This window comes from Takifugu rubripes, chromosome 20 (assembly GCF_901000725.2).
Source record: "Takifugu rubripes chromosome 20, fTakRub1.2, whole genome shotgun sequence".
Lineage (NCBI taxonomy): Eukaryota > Metazoa > Chordata > Actinopteri > Tetraodontiformes > Tetraodontidae > Takifugu > Takifugu rubripes.
Window position 1 is genome coordinate 2,390,842 of NC_042304.1, and position 25,811 is coordinate 2,416,652.

The window sequence follows — 25,811 nt, forward strand, 5'->3', positions numbered from 1 at the left end:
AACAATCAATCAAAGTCAAAATCAAATCTTCTCCCTACTGCTTCTCCTGCTATTGTTCCTGCTGTTGTTCCATGTGCTCTTTCTGCTGCAGCTCCTGCAGCTGTTCCTGCTGCTATTCTTTATGCTGTTCCTCCTGCTGTTCCTGCTGCTGTTGCTAATCCCTAATCACTGAGCTAATACTTCCAAAGATGGCTTCTGTTCTTCATTTGGTAATAGGACTGATAAAATGCAGGTAGCCTTCTTTACTTTTGTTAATGAGAGAAGCCTCAATCATCCAGGTCATCGTTATCCAAGGTAGTTTTCTTTGTCAACTGGACTGTTTCTTCTCTTTGAAGAAGCCTTCTGGATAGAAGCTTCTTCAAAGAGAAGAAACACAGTCAAAGAAAACTACCTTGGTTACTGAGAGGAAGTAGCCTCACGTGAAGAGACTACGAGGAGCAGATCTCTAAAGATTACTGGTCTTTTCAAATCAGAATAAATAAATGCATGTAACTATTGAAGTAACTCTCTGGTTTTACCTTAAAGTTTAAACCTTAAAATGAAAGAAAACACATTCTCATGAATGGTTGCAACTTTATATGTGGCAGCAATAATTTCTAAATTGTTATCTTTGGAAACTGATACTTCACATATGACACAACATGTGGTGACAGTGGTGACAGTGATGACAGTGGTAACAGTGGTGACAGTGGTGACAGTGATGACAGTGGTGATAGTGATGACAGTGGTGACAGTGATGACAGTGGTGACAGTGAGACAGTGGTGACAGTGATGACAGTGGTGACAGTGAGACAGTGGTGACAGTGGTGACAGTGAGACAGTGGTGATAGTGAGACAGTGGTGACAGTGAGACAGTGGTGATAGTGGTGATAGTGGTGACAGTGAGACAGTGGTGATAGTGGTGACAGTAAGACAGTGGTGATAGTGAGACAGTGGTGACAGTGAGACAGTGGTGATAGTGGTGACAGTGAGACAGTGGTGATAGTGGTGATAGTGGTGACAGTGGTGACAGTGGTGACAGTGGTGAAAGTGAGACAGTGGTGATAGTGGTGACAGTGAGACAGTGGTGATAGTGGTGATAGTGGTGACAGTGAGACAGTGGTGATAGTGGTGACAGTGAGACAGTGGTGATAGTGAGACAGTGGTGACAGTGAGACAGTGGTGATAGTGGTGACAGTGAGACAGTGGTGATAGTGGTGATAGTGGTGACAGTGGTGACAGTGGTGAAAGTGAGACAGTGGTGACAGTGAGACAGTGGTGAAAGTGAGACAGTGGTGACAGTGGTGACAGTGGTGACAATGGTGACAGTGGTGACAGTGAGACAGTAAGACAATGGTGACATTGGTGAAAGTGAGACAGTGGTGACAGTGAGACAGTGGTGAAAGTGAGACAGTGGTGACAGTGGTGAAAGTGAGACAGTGATTACAGTGATGACAACGGTGACAGTGGTGACACTGAGACAGTGATTACAGTGATGACAGCGGTGACAGTGGTGACACTGAGACAGTAAGACAATGGTGACAGTGGTGACAGTGGTGAAAGCGAGACAGTGGTGACAGTGGTGAGAGCGAGCCAGTGGTGACAGTGAGACAGTGGTGACAGTGGTGAGAGCGAGACAGTTGTGACAGTGAGACAGTGGTGACAGTGAGACAGTGGTGACAGTGGTGAGAGCGAGACAGTGGTGACAGTGAGACAGTGGTGACAGTGGTGAGAGCGAGACAGTGGTGACAGTGAGACAATGGTGACAGTGGTGAGAGCGAGACAGTTGTGACAGTGAGACAGTGGTGACAGGGGTGACAGTGAGACAGTGAAACAGTGAGACAGTGAGATAGTGGTGACCGTGACAACAGTGACGACAGTGGTGACAGTGAAACAGTGAGACAGTGGTGACAGTGACGACAACGGTGACAGTGGTGAAAGTGAGACAGTGGTGACAGTGAGACAGTGGTGAAAGTGAGACAGTGGTGACAGTGAGACAGTGGTGACAATGGTGACAGTGGTGACAGTGAGACAGTAAGACAATGGTGACATTGGTGAAAGTGAGACAGTGGTGACAGTGAGACAGTGGTGACAGTGGTGAAAGTGAGACAGTGGTGACAGTGGTGAAAGTGAGACAGTGGTGATAGTGGTGACACTGAGACAGTGATTACAGTGATGACAGTGGTGATAGTGGTGACAGTGGTGACACTGAGACAGTAAGACAATGGTGACAGTGGTGACAGTGGTGAAAGCGAGACAGTGGTGACAGTGGTGAGAGCGAGCCAGTGGTGACAGTGAGACAGTGGTGACAGTGGTGAGAGCGAGACAGTTGTGACAGTGAGACAGTGGTGACAGTGAGACAGTGGTGACAGTGAGACAGTGGTGACAGGGGTGACAGTGGTGAGAGCGAGACAGTGGTGACAGTGAGACAGTGGTGAGAGTGAGACAGTGGTGACAGTGAGACAATGGTGACAGTGGTGAGAGCGAGACAGTTGTGACAGTGAGACAGTGGTGACAGTGAGACAGTGGTGACAGGGGTGACAGTGAGACAGTGAAACAGTGAGACAGTGAGATAGTGGTGACCGTGACAACAGTGACGACAGTGGTGACAGTGATGACAGTAGTGACAGTGGTGGGTGTGTTTTACCCGCCCCATCTCGCGAAGTTTGGTGAGCATGACCACAATGGTGGAGTTGTGTTCCCACAGCATCCGCCAGAAGTCCTCGGTGGTCTCTGCTAGTGGCCCCTGGCTGGCTATGTACGCTTTCTGCTGCCTGATATTTACATTGAAACCACAATGTCAGGCACTATTGACCAGTCACTATTTTCTAAATGAAGCATTTAGCTTTAATTATTCACATTTCCAACTGTTATTTAAGGACACATTTAAGAATTTTCCTTCAAAAGAGGCTGTAACTGTAACTGCAGTGTAAACTGCTGCTGAATCAGGTGCTGGGCCTGCAGTACTACACATGGACACCAGGTGGGGGTATAGCAGCAAACATCAGAAAAATGACGCCATCGTATCGACACTAACTTTTTTAGTTTGTATTCTGCAAATGTGCAACCTCGAGGTAACTAATATTCAACACCTGATCCAGAGGAATTTGCAGAATTCCCAGCGACAAAATCTTTCTGCTGGAATAGGTAGTTATGATCACTGCAGCTATAAACATACACTCACACAAATAACACAATTTATTAGGTTGTCTGCCATTACTTAATCTCAATCTGTTTAAACTAGCAGACTAGCAGAATGACGAGCAGAATATACAGGAGCCACATGCTAGAAGATCAGTGTCCAAGCTCCACAGCAGGCAGGTAGCAACGAATGACCATTTTGTCTTTATCACTGCCACAATAAAAAGGCTGTTTAGAAGAGATATTGTGAATGTCAGCTAGTAATTCAATGCTGTCAATCACAGAAGGTTCGGCTTCACTCTTAAAAGCCTCTTTGTGTCTGTTCTTGCTCACCTGTAACCATCAATGAAACTGGCATTGATGTAGTCGGATCCTTCCACTCCTCTGATGGGCTGCAGACACACTCGCGTGGACTCAAAGGGCATGATGTTCACCAAGCGGTTTTTAAACTTATTACATTGCAGGTTGGCACTGATGAATCTTGAGGTATGTGCTTTGGAACTGGCCAGTTTCTGCAGAGACACACCAACACTTGGTTCCGGAGACACCAGTCTAACTCTCCTTAAGTCTCTCACCTATAAGGTTGACTAAAAACATGCTGATGCTAACCAGCAAACATCTATCTTAGCTACACACAGCAGGCATTGTGCATCCTGCATTCGGGGGATCCCCCCTCAGCTGGCCTACTTACAGTTTTCCCAGAAAGGTTTTTAATTTTGGATATTATCCTCTCATCTATTTACATTTGCCTTTTGGCTCTTTTCTCTAGCACACAGAGGCAGACACCAACATCACTAGAGGATCTTTTACAGATTATTAAATGGTGCTACGTCACCTTGGCCTGGAACCAGGCACAGGTGAAACCTACCTTAAACTCCAGCTCTATGGTGGTGGCTGTTTCTCCTGGAGGGATCAAGGTGAGCTTCTGGATGTGTCCGTACAAATTTCTGGCCGGGACCTCGGTGTTGCCACATGTTGCAGCCTCAGAAAGGGCTTCGTGGATGAAGACGTACTGATCCTCTGTCTGCACCATGTAGTTCCTCTGAGCACGCATGCAGGTCACGTGACCGTAAATGTCCACTGACTTCTCATGTTTCATCCTCTCCAACATCGAGTAGATCACGATGAAGCAGCCGGTCCGACCCACGCCGGCACTGACACACAGGAGAACAAAGATTTCCGTTTCTTTCCTTTGACTTTATGTGCCGTTGTGTAAAAAAAAACAGCATCGCACTTCCTAAAGTTTCCTTAAAGCCTAAAGGAAAAAGTAATAAAAGAATGAGCTGAAAGCCATCACAGATGTGAAACAGGTGCCGGACCTACATGACTTCTAAAGCCTGACCTGGAACTTGGATTGTTCAGGTTGTTCATGGTGTCGCAGTAACTGACCTTCACAGCCACCAGCGACACCAGTACCAGTACTGGACTCTCTGGGAGTGACCTTGCTGCTGCAGATGATCACAATTTTAGCCATTTTCCTCAACTCTCTCCTCTCATTCATGAGCCCTCATCATGACCTCAGCTTCTGGACCATAATAACCTCATTCATGACACCACAGAAACAGATTGGTGTGTGGATTTAAGGAGGTTCTCCTGTTTCTTCTCATATGTTGATCAGAGTTTTGGCCTCAACATTAGATCAGACTTATTCAACCTGCTTCTTCTATATTTTAGGTTTTTATTTTAAATGCTTAACTGGTGTTTTAGTTTAGATCCACAACACATGTGATGTATGATCAGCTGATCTGTCACATGACCCTGTCTCCTGATTAGGGCAGGTATTTTGGCCCCGCCCTATTACCTGGTCGCTCTTGATTGCTCCATGCTGCTACTGTGCTCGACGTATGCTGCTTATGTTGCTCGCATTGGCTATTGTGCTGCTCTGTTACTGTGCTGCTCTGTGCCTGTGCTGCTCTGGGCTTCAGAGCTCAGTCCCACCACCTCCCCAACATCCTCCTGAGGACCCTGATCTTCATTCCCTGTCATGTCTAAGCAGACTATCAGGGGTGAAGACACGAGACCAAGCTTGATGCTAACCCTCCTTCTATCTTGCTAAATTGATGCTCTGCTAATTATTAAGTACTCTTTTGCATATAATTGTGCGTAACAATGGATTTGGTTTAATCCAGAGTTATTTGACTAACTTAAACAGGCCAAACCAAAAAGTTGTGTTATTTGATGTCAGATGTCTCACAAAATGTCTCACTTTTCTCTTTTCAGCCACCAGCACGTGTCAGATCCGAGACGCCTCTGTGTTCTGTTGGGGTTTCACCCCACAACCTTTCAGGCAGGCAGAGGCTGGCCAGACCTTACCTCAGGCCAGGATGTCTGCAGATGTTGTTCTGAGGTCCTTTTATGGACCATTGATGCACTTTGGTTTCCTCCATCCCACCTCATCATAACACTGTTGTGATTGACACGTGTCTCACCTGCTGTTGAACTCCTTTAGAGTGCAGCATAAACTTACTTTCTGAGAACTTTTACCTCAAATTATCTTGTGAGACAGGTTCTATTTAAGTGACTTCATCATTCAACAGGTCTGTCTGATCCTCTGAAACATATCAGTGTGACAAATGTGCAGGAAAAACCTCAGTCAAGTGAAAAAAAACACCCCAGCACACATAGATAACAAAAAAGCGAATAAAAGGACTTCATCTGGGAAGTGAAAAGAATAGAATATCTCTTTTTTTAATCTTTATACAACTAACTGCAGAATGAAATTGGAGACCTGATGGAGGTTCTGTCCTGAGCTGCTGCAGATTGGGCCGTGCCACCACTGAGAGCCTATCTAACGTTGTGATGGACAGAGCTATGTCAGTCGTGGACAGAAGCACAGCTCAAATGTCCAAACATGCACTAATGGTCTGGTTCAATACATGCTAACAACAGTGGACATTAGCGCATTTTCAGATTAAAAGTGTAAAATCAGTGGTTGAGCCGCTCAGCCACAAACACTTCTACAGCTCGAGGGCCACCAAGTCTTTTACCTGCAGTGGACCACCATGGGTCCACTGTCTGGAGGATGACAGGCCTTGACCCGGCGTAGAAAGGCCAGTGTCGGGGTGGGATACTCAGGCACGCCATGATCAGGCCAGGCAATAAACTGGAAGTGTCGAACCTCTCTCTTCTCACTGGAGCCGTTCTTTTAGAACAAAGCATAAGAGAAATGAATGAATAATGGAACATTTCTATTCATATACTTGGATTCAGTTATCAGATCGATTTTTGTGAGAATCTGATTAATTTTACATCTGGAAATGACACAAAATGTGAATTTACTTTACATAAATGCAATCTTTATCCGTAAAAACAGCAATTGTTCTCTCTTCTCTATAACAATTCACAGGCTTAATCTTTTACTGTAGAGTAACAGAGACATAGAGAGAGGCAGGATGGGAGGGGGGGCAATGTTCACAACCCTCATCACATGTTATTGTAGGTGTTCTTATATGTTTAAAAACAACTCTTTCTTGCTTCATTTCCTTACTTAAACTACAGATTTTTTCCATTCTAATCCTCATAGTTACCTTATACAGAGCAAATGTGCGTATTGTGTAGGTAGCCAGCTCCACAGTATCCAGCATCGCCACCTGAAACATCCCATACGTCTGGGTTCCTCGTCCTGGCCAGTACTGGTCACACTTCACCTGTTTCAAACCAACGGTGGGAGTTCTGATTGTTTTTGAGAACATCCAAAGCTGTTTACCTCTCCACGCTGTTAAAATCTGCTTGGCAATGTAATGTTTGATTCTTGTTTAGCATTTATCGTTCATAAAGCGCCTCTTTATGATCACAACTCTGAAACTCCATCTATGACGTACGCATATACTAAACCATCGACCTCACATATACGTATATACTTTAACACTGTAGTCTAAGTCACAAAGTCAACAGCTTGATCAAATCAAAGCCATCTGATGCTAACGTTCTCCTGCGTTAAGTGGATTGGATCAAGATGACAACAGGACCATCTTTTCTGGATTCAGTTTAAACAACAAGAACACCAGGAATGGCGCGCCCTGGTCTCCAGACTGACCCGCGACTTCTCCTCCAGCCTGGTCATCATCACGATGGTGCAGGTCCTCTGCTCCCAGACCATCCTCCAGAAATCACTCAGGGTCTCCGACAGGGGCCCCTGTGTAGCAATATAGGCATTTTGCTTCCTGTAGCCGTCTATATAGTTGGCGTTGACGTAGTCGCTGCCAGGGATTCCTGCAGGAGGGGAGGGAAGTTGAAAAAGACCAGTTCAGACTGGGCCAAATATCAGTGAGCATTATTTATAATTAATAACCAAAGACATAAATCTGAATTTAAATGGGAAAACTGTATTTCTAAAACACCACTGAGGTGTGGGCACAGCCTGGGGTCAGTGTCTGGCTGAAGGACCCTGGGACATTTGGACCTTCACCACCACCTTTGCATCTTTGGAGCATCCAGACTGAGCAACAGTCTCCATGCTTCAGGTTGCCTGTACGGGTGTTGTCTGTCTGTCTGACTGTCACTCACCGTCCATGGTGGACAGGATGACTCTGGAGTGGTCGTAGGCGATAACGTTTGCGTAGCGGTTCTTTGGCTTGTTGATCTCCAAATTTGAGTGTTCCCAGGTGAACTGTTGTCCTGGATCGATGGACTGACAGACACAAAATAGAGACTGTATGAGATCCATGCACAACTAAGTGTGGGATATCCCACAGAGCTCATACCTCGTACTCCTGAGAGAAGCGCAGATTTTCATTGGCTTTGAGTTTGTCTATGTGGTCTGCCAGGTCACACACTGCAATGGGAGGATGTTCCCTCATCCCTAAAGACACACACACACTAAATTTGAAGGCTAGTAGATGATTTTTCAACAGTGGAGCTCTTTGTTAACATGCTCGGCACCACTGTCACATAAGGTGTAGGGTGACCATAGTAAAGACCATAAAGGTGAAGTTATTCACGGCTGGAGAACTTGTTCCCCAACCTGACTTTTGTCCCTAATTGGAAGAGTCGTTGGGAGCACTGAAAATGAGGATAACCTAGAAAATACAGCACAAAGAATAGGACATGCACAATCACTCCAAACTGACTTTGAAGGTTGGGACAGCTGAGGACCTGTGAGAGGAAAGCAGCCAGAGCTGGGGCCAGTCAGGAGACAAGACAGGGAAGCAGGACATGGACCCAGACTCACAGTCTGTCCCTCCAGGACACGTGCTGAGAGGAGTCAACCTGTTCCCTTGAATAAAAGATCCCCTGATGTGTCCTGGAACCCATGAGCCACACTCTCTGTACTACTACTCTCTGTACTACTACTCTGTGTACTACTACTATGTGTACTACTACTCCGTGTACTACTACTCTGTGTACTACTTCTCTGTGTACTACTACTCTCTGTACTACTACTCTGTGTACTACTGCTCTCTGTACTACTTCTCTGTGTACTACTACTCTGTGTACTACTTCTCTGTGTACTACTACTCTCTGTACTACTACTCCGTGTACTACTACTCTGTGTACTACTTCTCTGTGTACTACTACTCTCTGTACTACTACTCTGTGTACTACTGCTCTCTGTACTACTTCTCTGTGTACTACTACTCTGTGTACTACTTCTCTGTGTACTACTACTCTCTGTACTACTACTCTGTGTACTACTGCTCTCTGTACTACTTCTCTGTGTACTACTACTCTGTGTACTACTTCTCTGTGTACTACTACTCTCTGTACTACTACTCTGTGTACTACTGCTCTCTGTACTACTTCTCTGTGTACTACTTCTCTGTGTACTACTACTCTGTGTACTACTACTCTGTGTACTACTTCTCTGTGTACTACTACTCTCTGTACTACTACTCCGTGTACTACTACTCTGTGTACTACTTCTCTGTGTACTACCACTCTCTGTACTACTACTCTGTGTACTACTGCTCTCTGTACTACTTCTCTGTGTACTACTACTCTGTGTACTACTTCTCTGTGTACTACTACTCTCTGTACTACTACTCTGTGTACTACTGCTCTCTGTACTACTTCTCTGTGTACTACTACTCTGTGTACTACTTCTCTGTGTACTACTACTCTCTGTACTACTACTCTGTGTACTACTGCTCTCTGTACTACTTCTCTGTGTACTACTACTCTGTGTACTACTACTCTGTGTACTACTTCTCTGTGTACTACTACTCTGTGTACTACTACTCTGTGTACTACCACTCTGTGTACTACTACTCTGTGTACTACTACTCTGTGTACTACCACTCTGTGTACTACTACTCTCTGTACTACTACTCTGTGTACTACTGCTCTCTGTACTACTTCTCTGTGTACTACTACTCTGTGTACTACTACTCTGTGTACTACTACTCTGTGTACTACTACTCTGTGTACTACTACTCTGTGCAGAAAAACACACTTTTCTAGTCACTTCCAATAGTCAATTTACACCTTCACAGTAACTCAGACACTGAATTGAGGTGTTTCAAAAGCATGTTATAACTACAAACTGTTAAAAAGTGTGTGCGTGGTGTGTGTGTGGTGTGGTGTTAATGTGTATGTCTGGTGTGTGTTGTGTGTGTGTGTGTGTGTGTGTGTCCATGCCTGGCGTCTGATAGTTGAGCCTCCTCATCTCTACAGGGTCTGAGCAGTGGGCCAGCAGAGAGTCTTTGGCCTCCACCATGTGCTCGTCCTTGGCTGGACACGTTCGTTTCCTTTGAGACAACAGAAGATGCTGATGAGACTCAACATGGTGAAACCTCCAACGGGATATTCTGTTATAGACATGTTATAAGCATGGTAGCAGCCCAGCACGAGTTAGTTGTTTAAATCAACAAAGAATAACTACATTTTGTTTCACATGTATTGAAATATAGAAATAGCAATAGCAGACTGACCTTCATTTATAGTCAATAAATCTCAAGAAGAATAGACAATAATAAAGAGTCAGATCCCGTGAAAAATGGTTTTTAAATCTTTTAATCTGGCCTGTCCACTGCTGTGTCTTTAAAAGAGGGTGAAGAGACAGAGGTCATTACAAAACGCAGAGGAAGAGGAAACAGCTGAAGGAACAGATAGAGGAAGAGCTACAGATAAAGAACCAGCTGTTCTTGAATATCTTATTTTATGTTCCTGATTTATTTTATGAATTGCTTGTTATCTTAGCTTTATTTTTATTGTGCGACGAGCTGGGAGCTCCTGTCATTCCCACCGTGCTGGGATGACTGAGCAAACTGCCAAACCTCGAAGGAGACAAAAAGCAAAAAGAAGAGCTGAAGAAACTGAAAACTGGAGCTTTAGAAAAAACAACACAAACATCAAGGTCGAAGTTCAGGGAGAGAGGAGCGGGAAGAAGAATGATCAAACAAGGAGAGAAGCCGAAAAAGGTGAAGAAATTCACGTTGCATTAGTGTTTCTCCCCCACATTTTTGACATTTTAAGCGCTTTGATCCTAAACGTCAGAACTAGTCTTTAATCATAAAAGTTAGATCACCTCCTTGATCCTAAAAGTCTCAACAGCTCTTTGATCTAAAGGTAATGTGATGTTCTCATTTAAATGGAAAACACGGCTGAGAAACGACTGACGAGACCAATCCGGATGTGGCCTGTTCACTGAGTGCTGTTCAGAAGCATCTTGGTGTTGCTGGAAGCTGTGAGAGACACAGGATGGCAGATGGAAGACGGCCTGATGACCGCGGCCCCGGGGCTGATTATTGTGTGTTTGCCCTGATGGAAGGTCTGCTGGAGAAGCTGAAGTTGTTAGATTATGAGAAGGTTCTGGCTAAACACATCAGGAATTTGTCAAGACATTACTTCGGCTCCAGTTGTCACGTCCTGTCAAAGCAGTTCTACATGTTCGCCATCATTGCAGCCTGGCTCATCAACAAGGCAGGACGGCCATTCCCTCAACCCCTGAAGCACGACGAACCCAACGCCATCGCGTTCAACATCCTGGCAGAGCTTCAGGCTTTTGGTGTTCAAGTGGATTTCCCTCCCTCCAGACTGAAGTCTGGTTCTGGGGTACATGTTTGCTTCGTGTTGGACCGACTGGCTGGTGAGGCACTGAAAAGGACCGGTTTTGCTTTTAGGAGACCAAAATATCCAGCAGAGAGCCCAGAGGTAGAGGCGGTGGTAGAGGATGATGCTGCGCTCACACTCAGCAAGGTTGAGGCCATTCAGCCCACTGAAGATGATGATGTGCTGGACACTGTGAACCTACAAAGCACCCACCCTGAACCACAACCATCCACCACAGCAGGTGACATCTCGGAGTCTTCGGTTGATGCAGCCGAGTGGAATCTGGAGGTCGAACGAGGCCTGACGCAACTTAACGTCACTACCAGGTCAGACAAAAAGCAGTGGAGAATCTACTTGGATCAGATGCATCAGCACAATGACCAAATCAAGTGTCTGATGGAAGATTCCAAGAGGTACTTGGCTAGGCAGCAGGAGGACACCAGTAAAGCTCTGGAGAAGTTCAGCAGCAAAAAGAAATACATCAGTCAAAAGCTGGAGCCGCTGATCCAGGAGTACCTCAGCGTCCAGGCCAGACTCCATGAGGAACAAGAGCGCTACGAACAGGCCAATGCAAGAGTGATGGAGAAGAGGCAAGAGCTGACAGAGATCAGTGATGAGGTGATGAAGATCAAACAGGAGATAGATGTCAGAAACATGACTGATGGAGCGCCGGTGGCGTGGATCAGGTGCAGTTTGACCAGGCTTAGGCAGGAAGTGGTGCAGATGGATGAGAAGATCGGCATCGTTCAGCACTTGCTGCTGCAGGCCACACTAAAGGAGAAGCCCGACATGATCTGAGGAGCCTCCAAACACGGAGCTGCTTTTATCTTCAGTCGCATAGATGATTGGAACAACCGTCTTTCTGGCCTGATGAGGGCCAGAAGGCAAGATCTTCAGACCGGTTTTAAACCTTTGCATTGGCTGTGTTTTTAAGAATTGATTTTAAGTTTGAAAGGTGTTGAGCCTTCTTCTTCATCTGACCTACTTTTATATTATTAAGTATGACCGCCTCTGGTTCTGAACCATCAACTCATCACTAGGGCCCACATGTGTGGGCCAGCCTGCTAAAGGGCCTCGGGGCCACAGAGGCTTTTCATTGACTACATTAACTACATAATAAGCTATTTATGGGTGTTTATTCCTTTTTACTCTTTATTTTCTTTTAGTATTGTTTTTTTTGGCTCCAGTGTTTCCCTGATGCCCCCCCCCCCAAACCAGGGGGGAAGGGGGTAATTGGGCTGCCATCTGTAGATGGAAGTGAGGCTGCGTTAGAAGGAAACACTCACCTTTCTTGTTTGCTGCATCCCCAGAATCGAGGCAGACAGACAACAGAAGAGGACAGACAGAGAATATGAATTCATCCACAACTGTTGTCTATATAACTGTTGTCTAATTGATTGTTGTCTATTTTTAACTTGACATTTGTCTGGTGACCTGCAAAGGTTAGGGCACCCTGGTGAAAAGGCAAGTTACAGTTCAGCAACGGGGAGGGTGAAATGATCTCCAAAAGACATAAAGATAAACAGAAAACTTTAACTTTAATATTTCAAGCCACATAAGCATAATATTTATTTATTCGTACCATTTAAAGTGAAAAAGTGGAAAGAATGAGAACTGAGATATGGAGATATGGAGATCTGAGCCCTCAGATATTAGAAGCATCAGACCTTCATCAGCCTGTTAGGGTCATGGGTCAAAGGTCAGCTGATGTTAATTTCAAAGCTTGATTAAGACCCAACAATCCTCCCAGCAGCCGTCTAGAACCCTGAAGATGAAAATGATGGACGTCCACCACAGGAGAAGACTGTAAGTAGACAGATCTGCACAAATAGGACCTTCATGAGAAGAAAACCTCCCCTGCATCCTCACCATCACATCTTTCATCAGAAGTTTGCTCAAGAAGATCCAGACAAGCCTGAAGCATTTAGGAATCAAGTCCAGTCTCCTGATCTAAACCTCATTGGACATCTGAGGACAGACCTGAGAGGAGCAGACGGCCCAGGAACCTGACAGAACTGAAGACTTTGGTGAGGAAGAATGGAGCAAAATCCCTCCAACAAGACCTGAAAGACTCTTGGCTGCTACAGAAGCCTTTACAAGCTGTGATACTGGCCACAGGGGGACGCTGCCGGGCAATAACAGAAGGCGCTGCTGGACACCGACAGGGGGCGCTAATAGGGGCCAAACTTCTGCTGAGGGGCCTTTTGCTTTTCTGTTATTATGAAATTGTACATTAAAATGAAAGTATATTTTCTTAATATACCGGTACATAAAGTGAATGCTTCAAGTCTTTGCAGATCACTGTATATTTATGCTGAAGACATGTTTGAAAGGGGAGAGAAAACGATTCCAGTGATTCAGAAGCTCAAGATTTTTGAGTCAATAGCGGCAACAGAAACTAGCTCTTAGCATGGAACAGCTGGATTTCTCACACCACCCTTCTGGCTCCACCTAGAGACCTCAGCCTTGACGGTTCTTTACTCTGAACTTTCTCAGCACCCACATCCTCAACAAAGTCTCAACAGTTACTGAACTCCTCATGTCACTGTTTATCCCCAAATACACATCTTTGGACAGAACCTGCAAACTTCTCACAGAAAGCCGGACGACCCCCTGGGGATTCTTTGACCTTCTTGCGAGGCGCTAACCTAAATAAAACTAGGCTTTTTTTCAAAGAAACCACGCAAGTCACTCCCTAAATCATGAGTGGAGGTATAAGTGTCAGGTATAAGTCCCCATATTTCCAACTAACAACCATTCAGCAACCTTCACGACACACTTTTATTCACTTCTCATTTATACAGGTAAAGATTAATCTTTTACCAGCAGTAGATTTTCCACAAGACTCACCTCTTGAACAGAAGAATAGCGATGACTATGATGATGATGAGAACAACAGCCAGCACTGGGCCCATGACCCAGAGCATCTCTGGCTCCTCAGCCTGTCTGCTCACCCCACTGTAGAGCCTCACCTTCACGGGATCAGAGAAGGGACTTGCTGCAAACGTCCGCTGCTGAGGATGACAAGAGGAGGAATCATTCAAATCTCATTGTGTTCCTAAATGACTTCTCTACCTTCATTTGAGGAATATTCACTGAATATTTGGATCAGACAAAACAGATCTAAAGACGCAGGCTGAATAAGAGCATTGTCCTGTATGTGGTCCAGTGCAATGAAGAAGCTGCACAGTAGAGAGCCCAAACAACCTCAATAAGCACCTGCCTCAATACATGAGGATAGGATCTTCACCTGCATCTCAGGTTAAAGGTCACTCCCTCCAGGATGGCACATGAAGGGTTTAATCTAGGGAAGACAGTTGTTTGATAGAGGCTAGAGCAACCCTGCCTAAACTAGGGGCTGAGGCACACTCGCACCTAGTGAACCGTGCCGTGGCTGAGCACGGATCCTTCCTAAAGTGGTGTATTTTGATTGTGTTCTTTTGGTTTTGGCTAGTGTGAGTGGCACCACTGTGGTGCCCAAGCATGACTTGCTTCCCCCTCACCGCACGGTGGGAACAAGTGTGCAAAATTGGATGTGAAATAATAGACAAATTCATTAAAGTGCGCTCCATGTTTTCACGCTGCTGCTGTCTGGTTTGTATTTGCTGTTTTATTTTGAAGCTAACACCTCCTGTTGTCAACACCTTGGCCCCTGAACCTGGTTGCGTGTCCCCCTGGATGATTGTTTGACCCTCCCTGATTTCCATCTCTTCTCTGCACCCGCTGTTTAAACAGTCTGCGTCTCGCCTGTCCACTTTGTCTCGTCATGTCAAGTCACAAACATCCTGTCAAATGTTCCAGTGTCAAATTATCAGATAGAAATGAGAAAGTTTTCAGTTTATCCTAAAAAAAGTTGTTCTTAATCTTGCATGATCTTGTTTAATCTCCTCTGTGATCAGATCCTTGTCAAACATGGTTTAATGAGATGAGGGCGTGTGTCGTGTATCAGTGCAATCCCGGGGAAGGGGGGGGGGGGCATCTGTGCATCAGCACGGCATGGAAGAAATGGCCCTTGTGTGAGTGCAGCTTTGCAACACTGAGTTTTGTCCTCAAACAGGTAAAGCACTCGCACCTGGTGAAACCTTCCACTCTCATCTGAGCACTTTCATCCAGTATCGGAGGAAATAATCTCAACCCCACCAAGCTGGTCAGAGCTCAGAAAGCTCTCCAATGAGACGCAAACAGGCTCCAGTTTGTTTCACCAGTCCAGTTGACTCTCTGGTCAATGGCTTCCTTCAACCACTATAAATGGAAACCTTTATGAACGTTCTCCACAACAGCAGCCAGGGAGGAATAGAGTGGTGGGAATGAGGATGATGGTTCTAATGATGGTCCTAAAGTGCAAAGACCAGGGCCAAGCTTTTAAACAGTGCCTGGTCCAAGGGACTGACACTTCTTCATGACTCTGGCAGTACAGCTCAGTGAATCACTTGTACAGATAAATGTATAAACCCAGTCCAGTTTTAGCCTGAGGAGAAACTGAACAAAAAGGGAACACTGGTACATCGATGACGATATGATGAAATGAGTTGCCTGCTGCTCCAGCAGATCCACTGATCCACTGCAGGAAGTCGTTGATGCTGACCTTACAGAACACCTGAGGGGGTGGAACAAAATCTGGAAAATGAGGCCTTTTCTTGACCCCATCCTGGAAGTTTTGTAGGGGTACAGCTTTAGGAGCTGGGATGTGACTGGGTGTTGAACCACCTGAAAGCTCCAGTGGGACCAGCAGGACCCTTTACATGGCTTTTTTTGACTGTGGTTCAGCTTCCTGGACAGTGTTGCGGATGTTTTTACAGAACTCTATATGTGTATAAATTCGTGTATTCATTTAAAATAAATGTATCTACCTTTTCTCTTTTGTTGCTGTACTTTTGACATCTAGGTGGTGGAGTCTGAATGACAATAGGACAAATCTCTAATCTTGGTGTTGAAAAGACTCTGTAATCTGAATTTGAATGTATCCTAAAAGGATCAAAATTTCTGTTGTTGATACTGAATATTTTAGTCAACCACTTCCAGTCAGGTGTTGATTTAGTGCTTCAGAAGTGTAATCTGGCAACACACAGTTGTTGATCATACAGCACATGTGACACTCTCATCAGTGAAGCTGCAGCTTCAGCAGGGAGATAAGAAACCTGCAGCTTAGCAGCTGTGATGCTGCCACAGTAGCATTTTAGAACATCTACATGAATATCAGTATATATACCAGTTATAATTTGTAGATACACAATTAACTTACAGACTCGTGGTCCACGAGCTCAGCCAGAACGAAGCAGACGTACTGCTGCTGGCTGGGGAGAGCTCTGTTGGAGTACTGGTTGTATTTCTTCTCATCACCCAGCGTGAAGATGGCGGGCAGAGAATCCAACTTGGCGGCAATATAAGGGTCCAGGATGTCCAGGTTCTGTCTTGTGTTTGAGTGTGGGCTGCTATCACTAGCAGTTTCCAGAAGCTGCACAATGAGAGGAAGGTTTAGAAAAACCTGTTGCTCATTGCCATGACAGTAAAAACAGGAGAGCAAGAGCAAGTTATCTTCATAGCCCTGCTGAGCGCTCCGTTCTGCTGAGGTGAGAAGAACAATGGTCTGACTTGAGGTTGAGAATTAAAAAACAGCAAACATCTCTCAACACTGAACATGCTTCAGATTGGGAATGGGCTTCAATAAAGGCTGGAGAAAGTTTATGAGCTCTACAATGAGACCACCTATGTGACGAGGAGTCACATCTAAGCTGCATCTATGGCTGGATCAGCTTTTGTGTCCCTTTGACAAAGATTCCCTCTGGGTAGGGGTCCTTTTCAGAGCCTTCACACATTAAGTGAGGCTGGAGGAACCAAGGGAGAACACAGGATATTCTGGTACCTCCTAAAGTTACAGTTCCGTTTCTGAACAGACCTGGATTTACTAGTTTTCGAGGCCTGTTTGTCACACAGTCAACGTGTGCTGATGCCATGACAACGGAGCCTCCGTGTACATATGGAATGTTGGAAAAGTTATAGTCATGGTCATGGCCAGCACACATCCGGAGATGATGGCCTCCCGGTCTCTGACTGGACAAAGCATTTAGAAACATACAAGGCCACAGAGTCACGCAGAGACAGCGGTGGACTTCCTGTTTGTCCACAGGATCCAGAGCTGCTGCAGTCTACATACAGTATACAGTAGAAGGTCTGGAGGTACTTGTGAGTATGCCCCCAGGGAGGGAATATGGGATGGACAGTGCTTTAATAGATCCAACTGAAAGGTAAATATTAATACAACTCCAGAAAGACTCTTCTTATTAACAAACCTCATGGATGTTAATGTCTTCAGGGTTCTCCCATCTCCTCAGAGACACCAGTAGGTCGGGGACAACCACAATGTAGTACCATCTAAATTCAAACACGGGGACAAAAGGGCATTAAAGACCCACATTATGTGTGTGCACAATGTTCCACATCGCAATGTCCCTTTGTGTTGATGAATATTCACAGTATTTTATCCAAACATGCCCGCTGTCTTCTCCTTTATCTTTAAACAGCAGAAGGATGTTTTAAGGACATTTAAAGGACACTGGTTCTAATTCAAAGCTTTGGGTCATTATTCATTAAGACAAGGGTTTAGATTTTTAATTTCTCCATCAACAAAGTCTCACTTATTACTGGATAAATCCTGGAAAGTGTAATAAAAGCACAATAAAATTCAATTCAATTAATTAGAAGTTCCTTTCTTTACTGAAGACTGAACTTGGATTATTGACTTCTAGAAGCTGCTGAGGAGCAGAGCAGGGGTTTATGCTGGTCTGTGGTTATTATGACGCTGTAGCTGTGGGAACGAAGAAAGCTTTGTCATTTATCTAACTAGCTATAAATAACTGGGATGGCGCATCTTTAACAAGTTCTTGACCGTTCCATGTAAATGTAACTTCTACACTATGTTATTGTTCCCCTATGATTATGGGCCTGTCAGAGCTGGCTGCCTCTCCAGGACCGATCCTGCTGACAGAAAAAAAAGAAGTCTCTGACTGTTATTGTTCTATATCAGTCAGGCTAATGTCAACATGATTTACAGCTGTGGCATCAAGCAGCAACTCAAGCATCCACCAATGTGGTGCTGATCATTTTCATTTCATGACCCAACAGCTTCTCCCGTAGAGGATAGAGACTCCTGAGAGTGAATGATGATCCTGAAGACCCGTCCCAGGGGTGGACTCACCCCCACGAGTCCTCTGTGGCTCACACCAGCACTGTGATAGAACTAAAGTTCATTCCCAACACTAGTTAAATGGTTGTGGGAGCATCTGTGCTGGTCTCTTCTCTGTGCTTTGGTCTATTTTAGTCTGATTGGACCGTGTTGCTGGGGGACTGCTGACCGACGGACGGACGGACAGACCGCCCGGCTGGCTGGATGGCTGCAGTGTCTCCCAGGTGATCAGAGGATTGCGCCACCAGTCTGGTCCACAGCTGTGGTGCTGCCCTCTCTGCTGCTCCACATGAGGCTACTTCAGCTCCTAAATCTGTCCTGCTGACACTCTAATTCATGTTTCCATGTTTACAGAACCAACTAGGCTTTACAGACTGGAATACACAATTTTGGTGCCTGCCAGTGGACACAATCTGTCTTCAGCATCAATAAAAAATGTTCAATACTGCTCTCATATGCTGACTACATTACATCAGTCAGATTTAAACAGATTTGACTGGGTAAAACCAAGCTGATAAACACAGTTTTCAGGCTCAATTCAAAAGCCTGAATGCACTAAACTTAACTTATCATTATCTTATCATATCGCCTTTGCTTGGGAGCAGTCTCAGAAACAGTCCATACCTTACAGGCGCTCCCTCGGGGACTGTGGGCAGGCTGACTGTCACGTGGCCACCCTCCTCCACATCATGACGGTGCACAGCTGGTTTCATCTTCAGCAGGTCTGGAGCTGTTCGGATGGACACTTGCTGCTGGAGCCCGCCGGCACTGTTTCCACGACCCATCAGTACAAAGGAATATTCTGTATCTGGCTGCAGCCGAGTGATAAGCTTCCTCTCCAGGTTCCCTTGAACCTCAACGCTGTGCTGGTTGTACAGGATCTGGAACCGTCATGAACGTCATATACAGAGTGAATTCTGAAGTCTCGAGCTGGGATGTAGAGTGAAAACCTTTTCAAATCGCATAAATATGGAGGCAAAACACCAGCTGGAGTGTTTATCAAGAGGAGCTGATGGGGAATCACTGCAGAATCACACCCAGAGTGTGTGTGAGAAGACACCAGTGAGTGAAGGAGCCCCAACCAGAAGAGTTTGTTAGGATTCCCTATTTTGTGTTTTGGCTGCCTGTGCTTTTCCTGTTCTTCCCCTCCTCTCCCACCTCCTTCCTCACCTGCAGCTCACCTCAGCTGATTGGGGCTGCAGTTCCTCTCTCCATTTGCCACCAGGTCGTTGTAGACCCCACGATTTTATCCACTTTTTTTAAAATTAACTTTAACTTTATTTCTACATAGTATTTCATGCCTACAGATCCAGTTCAGTTTCTGTTGACTGATTTGTGTTTTCTCCCTTTTCATTCACCCGGATAATAACATGCTGGACTGGCCTGTTGAGGTCGGGGCACCTTTGTTTCAGGCTTTACCTTCAGAGGCACTTGAGATTTGTAGGATTCCGGCACTTCCCAGGTCAGCAGGACAGAGGTTTTCATCACAGCCTTCACACCAAAGTTCTTGGTGAACACTGAAGGAAGGTCTACAGGTTGATTATCAGGTTAATTTAATTCATGTTTAAACAAGCTGAACACTCTCTTTGCAACTTTAAATCAATTTTAGCTAACTATTTTTTTTGGTGATGTTAAAATAATGGAACAGCTCCTCACCGGGCACAGAGGTGGCCATGGTTCTGCTCTGAATACTGGGGCTGAGCGGTCCTGCCCCCTTCCTGGTGAAAGCCTGGACTCTGATGTCATAGGTGGTGTCGGGCTGCAGACCCTGGATGGTCATTTGTGTTTCTGTGGTACTATTGGTGCTGTTGCGCTGGCTGTTGATATCTCGATACACCACTATGTACTTGACAATCTTCCCGTTCCTCTCGGCCAGAGGAGGCGGCTTCCAGGCCAGGTTGGTAGAGGAGGCGCTCAGGCCCGTCACACTCAAATTCTGGGGGTAGCTGCTCGGAACGTCTTCGGGGGTGCTAATCTCCTTCACGTGCTCCTCCCCACAGCCGGCTCTGTTTCTGGCACAGAGTTTGAAGATGTAGGTCGCCCCCTTGTAGAGACCAGTAACAGTAAAATGATCGTCGGCGTGTCTGAAGTCTTTGGTAAAAAAAGCTTCTTCTTCTACTCTCTTGTACTGTAGTTGGTATCCCAGGTGCTCCCCCACCATCTCTTTGGGGGGCTGCCACTGGATCAGGGCAGTGTTTCCAATGGTGGTGCTGATCATCATGGTTGGTTTACCGGGAACTGGAAAACATGAGGAGGTTTGTTTTTCTGAAAACACCAATAACTAGGGAGCAGATCCTGTGCTTCAGGCCAGGACTCGCCCAAATGAATCACGCCTCAACTTTGCTTAGCTCCGTTTGTAATACTAGATTAGAGATTTTTGCTATCCCACCAGAGAGATTTAAAAGTTTTTTACCTCCCCTGAAAAAGGTTGTACTGGTATGTAAACTGTCCCAGATGCCACATAAAGTATTTGAGGTACTATTTCAACATATTTGGGGTGAGTTTCAAATGGCCTGTTGTGTTTTGGAAAATGTGCTATTTGTCATCGGACATGGAGAAAAACATGAGAATCTTTAATCTACAATTAATGGGTGCAGGCCTGTGAGGACAAACCTGCTCCTGTGGTAGTCGCCATCCTGGCCTTGCTGCGAGCTCCGTCACCCTTGGTGGTATACGCAGCCACTGTGATGGAGTAGGTGGTCTCCGGGAGCAGCCCTGTTATTACGGCCTCCTAAATGGTGGGGGAAAAAATGGAAATTCAGACAGCTTCCTCATTTGAATTGTCCTTAATACAGGCATTTCCTGTATTAAGGCCCCTAAATCCAAGGTTGAATAAACTGAAACTCTTTACGGATACATCAGCTCTCTGGTTCTGCTCTGTGACTTCTACGGTCGCATTGTGAGTGTCTGAACATGCAAGAGACATTTAAAATGACCTTATAAACCACACAGGTTCACATCATGCTTCCACTCACAGGTTTGTGTTATCGGAGCATTTCCCGTGGTGAAAGAGTGATACACTTTAGTGGGACTTTTTTTGACCCTCCTTGAGGATGTTTCAGCTTAGATCTATGCAGAAATGCAGATGAATGTTGAGGCTTCCTGAACTTCCTGAAGCGGTGCAGCGGCTGAAGATCCCTTTTTAGTGTACAGATGAAGCAGCAAATGATAAAAGAAAATGGCAGCAGGATAATGGAGGAGGTGTGAGTGTCGGTGAGTGCAGGGAGGACGGAGCCTGCTGAGAGCACCCAGTGGCTCCACCTGTGGCCGCAGTGTAAAGGTGCAACACACGGCTAAAACTCTAAATAGCATTTTATACCTTTACAGAACATTTAAAAGCTTCTGTAGACACTTGGAGCAGAATGCTTCATCGACACTTCACTCTATCAAGCAGAGGATCTCATTTATTTGGTGCTTTCTTCTCTCGTTGAATGAACTCCAGCAACATTACACGAGGCATTCACCAAATGCTGAACTGATTCTCTGAGATATTTTGTGTTGTTGGCCAATTCTCTTCTAAAGACTTCCAATACAGGTTTTATAAGGCTGGTCCTGCTCAGTGTTAGCCTCGGTGTTAGCCTCAGACAGGTAGGAGCATCTGAACCGCTGAAGATATCAGCTGTCTTTATTGGTCCGGCTGTGGTTTCCCTCCAGAGCCAGAGAGTTCTGCATCTTCTGGCGTGAGCTAGCTCCAGAGCTACATCTCCCAGTCTTTCTCTTGTGTATTTTATCTAGCGAGAGTCACTGGGCGCGTCCCCCATATTCTCTCCCTCCTGCCTTAGGCCAGTTTCCTGCCTTTGCAGCCATTGTGATTTTTTCTCTCCATCCTGGAATTTCAGCATTTTTTACTTGTGATTTTGCATTTTTCAACTAAAGTTCCCTTTAATAAACTCCACTAACAACCCCTCGCAGTTCCAGTGTCATTAAATGTTTAACCTTTATGCTTAACACCTGTCACTTGCACTTTGGGTTAAAAACCCCCGACTTCTAATTCAAAATTTCCTGAAAGTAACAAGAAAAGATAAAACAGGATGAGCTGCAGGGGGGCTGAAACACTGGGAATACTGGGTAACACCATGACCAGTGTAGAAATAGTCAACACACAAACACCAGTCCTACTCTCGTCTGTGATTAAAGGCTTAAATAGTCTCCTCAAACACTTGTAGGTTTTTAATTTTGAGGTATATTTGTGCTTGTTATCTGTGAAGGAACCTGCCTTGGGAAGTGCTGACACACTTCTACACTAGTTCAATAGTTCTTCTGCGATGCAACAACAGGATGGAGAGAATCATTTTGCCAGGAGCCAAATGTGTTGGTGTGTTCGTCCCTCTCACTGCGTTGCTGAGGGTTGAGTGGCCGTGAGGCCACTGGGTGTTCCATAAGGGTAAAGAAGGAAGGAGGACAAACCCACCAAAGGGTCCAGACTCTAGCGCAGCAAACAGCTTCCAGCAAAATTCAGGATCTTCTACCAAAGATCAAGTCATTTGTCACAAAACCACACAAACCTTGTTTGCGTGAAGAAGCATCAAGTTTCACAATTTTACCGATGTGCTCTGCCAAAGAAAGGGCCCGTCCACAGACCGTGGGGCAGAGGGTGGTGCTGGGACGGAAACAAGAGGGCTGAATTTTGGCCATTCAAATCAAACGGGGGCTTTAAAGAAATATCATCTTTCTGGAAGTAAAACAGCTTTGGTTGAATAGCGTCAGATGTTTTCTGGAAAAGAGTGCAGTATGGTGGGATCCAAAGAGCCAAAAGATCCGTCTGCCTCCATCACACGCTGCTATGGTGATGTGGCGACACAGACCCACATTTTCGAAACCCTCCAACGCCTTAATAGCCTTAATAGCGGAGCTGAGAACCGACTAGTTCCATCGTCATGGAGACGGTACAGGGAGACGTCATGAGCAAAAACTACAGTTTTCCCAGATGAGATATGAGGACAGAAGAGACCTTTTCAGCAGGCTTGTGAAAGGGTCGACGGACCGTGTGAGAGCTATGAGGGGGAAGCTGAAGATGAGGCCTGAGATGTGGGCCCTTAATCATCTCCTGCTTCACAGATAAGACAGGAATGCTGCTCACACAGCAAATGAGGTGAGACAAAACCCAAACCAGCACCTGAGCATCCTCCAGCCTTGTTTCTGCTTCAGTGGGGGCAATAGGGGCTGGATGCAGTGACACACAGGTGTGGGCTCAGGCCCCCCAGGTTGTGTCTCATTTGAATGGGAGCAGCACCTCATCCGTCTCTCCTCTCTCAACCTCTCGTCTTCACCATTCTGGTTCCCAAGCAGGGTTCAGCTCAGGCAGGCTCAGGTCCCACGCTCAGTGCTGCCTTTTGATCAGCACAAACTAAAACAGGAGTGACAGAATGTTCCGTCTCAGGCTGCTTCTCTATTCACACTTTTATCACATCCTCCCAGCTTTAGCAAGGAGTTGGTTGGTTCTGCGTTACCGTCGTTGTCCGCTGAGCACGTTTCTGTCCAGGTCTTCAACCATATGAAACCAGTAAACAATACTGCTGAATGTATCATCTGTTGTTATAACGTGGTGACATCATAGGTACTAACCTGAGCTTCAGGGGAGGAGATGTCCACGATCATGGGCTGTCCGTGCGGCTCCCCTTTCGCCAGTCTGGAGTAAACCAGCTGGTAGCCTCTGATTTGACCGTGCTGCTTCAGGCTCAGAGGAGGCTTCCAGGTCACCCTGAGGGCTGTGGAGTTGATGACATCTGCCTCCACCTTCCTGGGAGGAGCTCCGGGCACTGCAGCACAACACAACACAGGAAAACACAACACAACACCGTTATACCTGCACCATTGATACAACCCTGTAATGCTGCTACACGTTACTCAAGCATCAAAAACGCAGACGCGCCTGCAGGGCCACTGTAATAAACACGTTATAACTCCCACAACATATGTCAAAAACCTCAAACTGCTGAAGATGCAAGGCGCACCACACTTTTATAGCCTTTATGGCCCCATTAATAGAAACCTGTTTGCGATTCTGCCTTCGCACAGCACAAACTATTAACTCGAAAAGATGGAAAATATTTTTTAAATCCAGAAATGATAAATAGAAATAAGATAAATGTCAGTTAGCCTGGGATGTGCTAAGAGAAGTGTTACAATAGTAACATAATACAACTAAGTATTGAAACTACAATTTTCAGAATTAGAAAAATATCAACAGACTTTCTAGGGGTTTGGGGGCCATTTTATAAACACAAATGAATAGTTGAAATGTATGAAAGGAATAAAGACTTTAAATAAAGAGCAAACTCAGATGTGAAACATGAATTGTCCCACTATAATAATATTATAGTTATATATGGCCTTTAAAATCAAATGTACTAACCAGCTTTGGCTTTACATTCATTAATGGAGCAGCTATAAATGAGGCGAGCTATTAATGAAGGAGAACTTCGATTGTCAAGACTGGTCGCCATGGTTGACAGGAGGAGACGTGAGGACAGAAGGACTAAGACAGGGAACAGCAGCCACTGAAGAGGGACTACATATGATCATTATTCTGGAATATTGTATTAAATGCTCTCTGGCTACCTCTCTTTAAATGCACGTAGAAATCCAACTAAATTAAAAAAGCTCAATAATTATTTTGCTACACAAAACCGCGTGATTTAAAATTTCAGTTTACATGTCCACAGTACTTCCTAACTGAATGCACGTCATGGTGTTGCGGTCAAATGGAAAGCACATTAGGCCACCGGAAGTGATGTTTGCTCCGTGACGGTTAAACTTCTTTCACGAAGACACTTTGACGCTGCAGACACGTACGCACATGGATCGATGCGTGCGTAAAATAATGGAAAACGAGCTAAGTTTTGTAGGTTTTAGGATGAAGCGGGAGAGTCGGTGTCTGTCCATACGTCTGCTCCTTGTCCTTACGGTGGTGACGATGATGATGATGGTGATGATGATGATGAAGATGGCACCGGGACAGCCCACGACGTTGGTGCATTTTATCGTTAAAAAAAATGTGTGTTTAAGTGTATATACGCACATGAGCGCGTCTATTTAGTCAGTATAGTATTTGGTATAACTATGCATATAGTAATATGCGTAAATATGAAATATTCCAAACATATGCTATATATATATGGCAAAAAAAGCCTTTTCTTATATAGTCATGCTTAATAGCAAATGTGTGTTTATCTGCTCCAGTTTCAAGTTGCTTCGTTTTTTTTACTGTTATAAAAATTGCTGTATTTAAAAACTTTTGGAAGTTTTGTTTGTAAAGTTTTGTAAAAAGTTATTTTGGGTTTGTAATCATTTTTGAAACTTTTTTTACATTCACATTTCTGAGGGATACAGCTGGAACATTTCTGGATCTAAAAATATAGTTGTAAAAAATAGATTTTCTTTTTTTGGTGGTAAATTGTAATTTTAACTATTTCATTTAGTAAGTACAGATTTATTTCATGCCTGTTATTAAAATTTGAGATGTAAGGGTGCTGCTAAATACGGCACTGCATCATGTAAAAATGCAAGATATGTCCTC

At 45.0% G+C, this 25,811-nt stretch overlaps 1 protein-coding gene and 1 pseudogene across 17 annotated transcripts in view; one reads left to right on the forward strand and one right to left on the reverse strand.

Annotated features, from left to right (window-relative positions):
• ptprfa (protein tyrosine phosphatase receptor type Fa) overlaps nucleotides 1-25,811 on the reverse strand; it is a 66,196-nt gene that overhangs the window by 2,866 nt on the left and 37,519 nt on the right. For 8 of the 17 annotated variants that reach the window (XM_029827731.1, XM_029827733.1, XM_029827729.1 and 5 more), the window contains 18 exons: nucleotides 23,858-24,051; nucleotides 20,906-21,023; nucleotides 19,949-20,530; nucleotides 19,712-19,821; nucleotides 18,917-19,173; nucleotides 17,400-17,481; nucleotides 16,352-16,564; nucleotides 13,960-14,123; nucleotides 12,396-12,407; nucleotides 9,697-9,806; nucleotides 7,824-7,921; nucleotides 7,627-7,750; nucleotides 7,157-7,332; nucleotides 6,648-6,767; nucleotides 6,108-6,262; nucleotides 3,989-4,274; nucleotides 3,454-3,632; nucleotides 2,627-2,753 (listed from right to left, as the gene is read on the reverse strand). In XM_029827731.1, coding sequence (XP_029683591.1) covers nucleotides 2,627-2,753; nucleotides 3,454-3,632; nucleotides 3,989-4,274; nucleotides 6,108-6,262; nucleotides 6,648-6,767; nucleotides 7,157-7,332; nucleotides 7,627-7,750; nucleotides 7,824-7,921; nucleotides 9,697-9,806; nucleotides 12,396-12,407; nucleotides 13,960-14,123; nucleotides 16,352-16,564; nucleotides 17,400-17,481; nucleotides 18,917-19,173; nucleotides 19,712-19,821; nucleotides 19,949-20,530; nucleotides 20,906-21,023; nucleotides 23,858-24,051 — 3,107 coding nt within the window. The remainder of the gene's footprint in view (nucleotides 1-2,626; nucleotides 2,754-3,453; nucleotides 3,633-3,988; nucleotides 4,275-6,107; nucleotides 6,263-6,647; nucleotides 6,768-7,156; nucleotides 7,333-7,626; nucleotides 7,751-7,823; nucleotides 7,922-9,696; nucleotides 9,807-12,395; nucleotides 12,408-13,959; nucleotides 14,124-16,351; nucleotides 16,565-17,399; nucleotides 17,482-18,916; nucleotides 19,174-19,711; nucleotides 19,822-19,948; nucleotides 20,531-20,905; nucleotides 21,024-23,857; nucleotides 24,052-25,811) is intronic. The other 9 variants (XM_029827734.1, XM_029827730.1, XM_029827726.1 and 6 more) reach the window with 3 other exon arrangements.
• On the forward strand, nucleotides 10,170-12,538 carry LOC105417887 (intraflagellar transport protein 57 homolog pseudogene; annotated as a pseudogene).